At 29.8% G+C, this 5,016-nt stretch overlaps 1 protein-coding gene and 1 non-coding gene across 2 annotated transcripts; one reads left to right on the top strand and one right to left on the bottom strand.

Moving 5' to 3' along the window:
• Positions 1–351: 351 nt before the first annotated feature.
• On the top strand, positions 352–1,995 carry LOC130935750 (small RNA-binding protein 11, chloroplastic-like). Its single transcript, XM_057865634.1, has 4 exons — positions 352–552; positions 1,211–1,279; positions 1,385–1,491; positions 1,586–1,995. The coding sequence occupies exons 1-4, from the start codon at positions 447–449 to the stop codon at positions 1,694–1,696; spliced, it is 393 nt and encodes a 130-aa protein (XP_057721617.1). The 5' UTR covers positions 352–446; the 3' UTR covers positions 1,697–1,995.
• A 1,746-nt stretch (positions 1,996–3,741) lies between these two features.
• On the bottom strand, positions 3,742–3,813 carry TRNAK-UUU (transfer RNA lysine (anticodon UUU)). The gene has a single exon. It is a non-coding gene; the product is annotated as a tRNA-Lys (tRNA).
• Positions 3,814–5,016: the final 1,203 nt, after the last annotated feature.

Here is a 5,016-nt window from a genome sequence, read left to right on the forward strand (position 1 = left end):
TAAGAAAGAGATCAAGAACTAAGAGAGAAGAGGTAGAAAGAATGGCAGAGGAGATTCTTCCCAAACGTTAGGGACGGTCTCGGATCTAAGCTCCATTTAAGAGTTTACCGTTGGCCAATAAATTGCTGTATGCACAAGGTGAGATTTAAATCCTCGACACTTACTTAAGCGGATATGAGTGAGTTGACCACTCGACCAACTCAAGTTGGTTAATTGGTTGCCATTTTTTTTTTTTTTGCAATTGGTTGCTACATTTGTGAGTAACCAAAGCAAAAACAATATTTGGATGCTGATCAAGTTGTTGCAAGCTAGCCCACATCAAAGCTGGGCTTGCTGTGCGTGTTAAGCCCACTTACAACTGAGAGGAGACTATTTGGTAATTTGGGTGTGAGCTCGGAAATTGGTCGGCGCTGCTTCCATTATTGTGTGTTGGAAGCTCCAACTCGATGGCGGCTTTTCGGAGAATGATTAGCTTCGGATCGAACAGAACTTTGACTCCACCCTCTCTTCTCACTTTCCGCAGAGGAATCGCTTTCAAGCTCTTCGTTGGAGGTCTCTACCCTCAACTCTCAAAACCTCTTACTTGTTCTTTCTCTTTCTACTTCTCTATTCATTGGAGTTCTCTCGTTTTTTATCTCCTCAAATTTTGCCCTAATTATTTATATTATTTTCTTATTTATTTATTCATTTATTTTGATGAAGCGTCTGAAACCTGTTTTCCTGTATCACTTCTTTATATTAAGTGACTCCAATGTGAACCCATCCAAAACGAATTACACTGGTTTGAATAGTTTGAAAAGGAGATGATTGGACAACCATATGTTAATTCAATATAATTGTCAACTTACTTTGTGCAAAACAGGATGTATATGTGAAAATTAAATTTGGAAAGTTAAAGTGTTTATTTCTTCATTTATTTTAAATGAATGTTCACTGAGTTGTATGTTGTCACTGTTATGTGTTATAGAATCATTTCCGTGTTCACTTTGTTGCTCAATGGGATCTAGCCATTCATCATCATCTTGTTTGGCAAACAATGAACATCACATAACAAATCAATCTCAGGGCTTTATGCTGCTGTCAAAATATTTCCCATTGTTGCTGTTTTCAACAGCTAGTTAACTTGAATGTATGAATTGTGTTTTATTTTAGCTTTTGGGAAAGGGTCATTCATCGTTGGAATTGTGCTGCGCCGTTCATTATTTTGCAGGATTGTCTGTGCACACGACGGAGAAAGGATTGACAGATGCTTTCTCTGATTGCGGACAAGTAATTGAAGGTAGCTTCAGAATAAGAAAAATGCACTAACATTATTCATAGCTAGTATCTCATGGTTTAGGCTTCTGGAGTTGTGACTGTTTTAAACTTTTAATTGTGTTTACAGCTAAAGTTATAACAGACAGGGTATCGGAGAGATCTAAAGGGTTTGGGTTCGTCACCTTTGCTTCACGGGATGAGGCTGCGAATGCCATTTCACAGATGAATGGGAAGGTAAATTTATCAAACTTGCCACACTCCTCTTCTGTTGTGGGAGGCTTAGAATTTAGTAGAGTGAAAATTGGCACTAAGTTTTTACATATTGCAGGCACTAAATGGCCGCGATATCTTTGTTGATTATGCGAAACCAACTTATTTCAAGAGTACTGGAATGCCCATTGCAAGAGGACCCCCTGAACTCCCCACAGTTGATAGTTGATTTTCCATATGAGATATTGTATTTGATGCAGCTGAATTGCCCACAATATTTTGCAGACCATGTAGGTAGCATATGCAGAACTGAGTATCTTTTAGGATCATGGATGCACACAATTACAACAATTACAAGAATTGCTCAGCAGAACAAAGTAATAGGTGAAGTATTTATGTAATAGAATACTGGCGTTTGGAGAATTTTTTGGCCGTTTTCTGTGTAGTATACTGGCAGAGTAGCGTGGATTTGCACGGTACATGTGTTTTTGTTTGGATACAAAAGAGATATGACTAATTTTTGAAAAACCTTGGTTGAATAAGTAGTAGTGCATAGATAATTTGAAATACAATTTCATGCATGAGAATATGATTACAAAAAGCAAGAAAGTAAGTAAACATCATATAAAAGATTGGGAAATCACATCATTGATCAATCCAGTAATTATGCAATGGAACTTGATAACAAGTAAGAAGATTGGGAAGTACATTAGTTTGAGTAATCAGAGTTGGCCAAGTTGTTTTGGTTCTTAGTATGAATTTAATTCATACAATGAGGCATTGTCTCCAAAATTTTAAAGAATACGGTTTTCAATAATTGTTTCTTTCGTAATGATAATAAATAAATCTTGGCGTCCGACATTATTAAAAGTAGGAATATACCAACCAAAATAACATGTAGCTTTATTAAGAGTCAAGAAGAAGAAAGATCTGGGAGTAATATTAGAGGAGTAACAAAATTTATTATGTTTAGCCAGCAGATAATTAACAATGTTAGACTAAAGAAATTGGACTAATAGTTAAAAGTGTTGATAAAAAATAATAAATTCTGCTTGTGTTTGAGATTTTCTCTTTTGTTAATTATTAAGTTTTTTTTCTTTATTAGATAATATTTACATGAACTTTCTAATGTCTATTCCTTACAGGTAAATATTTGCATATTAAGAACCTATCAGATTTATCTTTACTTTTAGTTAATCTTTTAAACCTGCAATTTAGTTTATTCATGTCTAAAATTTGTACTTAATCTAAGAACATATTAATAGTTTGGTACTATTATAGGTTTGCATTATTGTTTTATCATTATTATTATTATAATTACCATAATGCTAAGTTAAATTAGAGTAAAAGCAAGTTCAGTCATAATTATTTCATAAAACTAATTATTACTTCACCTTCTTTATTTAGTTAAATTTTGATAAATTTTCTTGAATTTCTTTATACAATGTAGAATTTTTAATATAATTAATATAATGTTATGCTACACATATTATCACGAAAATGATAACTAAAAAATTGATATTCAAAAACTACTCAAAACTGAAAACTTATCAAATTTAATTTTTCAAGTAATTTTATAGACGACTATATCAATAGAGCTTCATCCCAGGAACAGTTTTATTTTTGTTTTTGTATATACAAAAAGATCCTGTATAATCCTAGTTTTTTATGTTCTACTTTGATTTGATTAATTACATAGATATATAAATAAGTGCGTTAACTAATTATATATATCTTTTCAATATTAAATGAAACATTATAACAAAAAATTAGTTTTTTTATCGTCTAATTCTGGGTAAATAATTAAAACCGCACCCAATTTTTAAAGATGACAACAAAAATAACCTTCCCTTCTTGATAAAGACAGAAATATACTCAAAATATCATAAAAAGCAATTAAAATAACATTATTATTTTATAAGTAGCAAACAATTTTAATTTTTGACAAATCATTTATGAATTTGATCCAAAATTTTGTAACAATAATATATTTAGATAATTATTTAAAAAAGTATATAAAAAAGAGACAAAAATGTGATATTTAATTTTTTTATTTGTCAAAAGTATTCTTGGTTATTGATAAAAAAAATATAAAAGAAATTACTTAGCATAAAATTACTGAATTTTAATAATAAAATTGTCTTATTTCTCTAATTATATTTAAAAAAAATTACATCAATATTCAATTTTTAAAATAATTTTTGTGAATATATATATTTAATATTAAGTATATTTATCAAATAAATATCAAATTTTAAAATATTTTTATACAAACGCCATCTGTGGGGATCGAACCCACGACCACGTGGTTAAAAGCCACGCGCTCTACCGCTGAGCTAAGATGGCAGATATAATTTAATTTATTAACTATTAATTTAGTATTAAAGTCCAAAAATAGCATATACAAGTTTAAAACACGTGTTATTTACAACAAACCTATAAATCTATTATATTTATTATATATTACTAATTTTATAATAAAAATATTTCATATGTCACTTCTTTATTATATTTAAAATTAAATCTTTTTCTACAAAATTAAAGAATTCTTCCTTCTTTCTTTTCTCTTTCTCTATCTTTTTTATTCCTTCACACACTCTATCTTTTTTATATCATTATCAATGACTAATTATAAATTTAAAAATAAAAATATGTAACATGAAATTTTTTAATTACATTAAAATTAAAATTAAAATATTGAAATTGAAATATATCTATATTATATATTATATATTACTAACTAATTAGTCACAAAAAAATATATTACTAACTAATTTAATAATCAAAATGTGTTACATGACATTCTTTTATTAAAATTAAAAGAAAATATTTCTCTCCCAAATTAATAAACTCCATTTCTATATTTTCTCATATACCTCTCTTCCTTTTTCTATTTCTCTCTGTCCTTTTCACTATATATAATTTATATTTTATATTAGTAATTTGACAAATCAAAATGTGTCATAAGATGTTTTTTCATTACAATTAAAATAAATTTTTCTTTTAAAATTAACAAATTTCCTCTCTCATTCTTCTGTTTTATCTTTCTCTATCTTTTTTCTCATTCTCTATTTTTCTCTACCTTTCTGTTCTACAAAAAAATAAAATTAACAAAATAATATAATTCACTGTTTGAAGTTTAAAGCGGTTGATTTTATTTCACTATTTCATCTCATTGGTGCCTTGATGTGTGCGTTTAATTGTTTCAGGTCATATAGGTAAAAAAAATGGCATGAAAAGTGAAGAGGAAGCATGCTAGAGTGAGGAATCATGAAGAAAAACTGAAGTTTGGAGTGCGGGCTCGTCCGCGTACGCATGTGCTTCGTCTGCGTACGCAGCCATGACTTCACGCATCTATGCGTACGCAAGCATAGTATGCGTATGCATATTGGGAAAAACGTGCCTCATTAATGAGAACATGTGACCTCCGATTTCTGAGGGTTTTGGACCCCATTCCAAGCACAATTTGATGCCAACTGAAGGGACATTGATAGGGCGTCAACCAAGTTACAGCACACAACATTGACAATGGAGAATTAAGTAGTTTTA

Source organism: Arachis stenosperma, chromosome 6 (genome assembly GCF_014773155.1).
Source record: "Arachis stenosperma cultivar V10309 chromosome 6, arast.V10309.gnm1.PFL2, whole genome shotgun sequence".
In the NCBI taxonomy this organism is placed as follows: Eukaryota; Viridiplantae; Streptophyta; class Magnoliopsida; order Fabales; family Fabaceae; genus Arachis; species Arachis stenosperma.

What these genes read in the sequence shown, in the direction of transcription:
- LOC130935750 (XM_057865634.1), top strand. Translation starts at nt 447, where the DNA reads ATGGCGGCTTTTCGGAGAATGATTAGCTTCGGATCGAACAGAACTTTG. An exon ending in TTGCGGACAAGTAATTGAAG is followed by an intron (nt 1,280 to 1,384) that starts GTAGCTTCAGAA and finishes TTGTGTTTACAG; the next exon opens with CTAAAGTTATAACAGACAGG. An exon ending in TTTCACAGATGAATGGGAAG is followed by an intron (nt 1,492 to 1,585) that starts GTAAATTTATCA and finishes TACATATTGCAG; the next exon opens with GCACTAAATGGCCGCGATAT.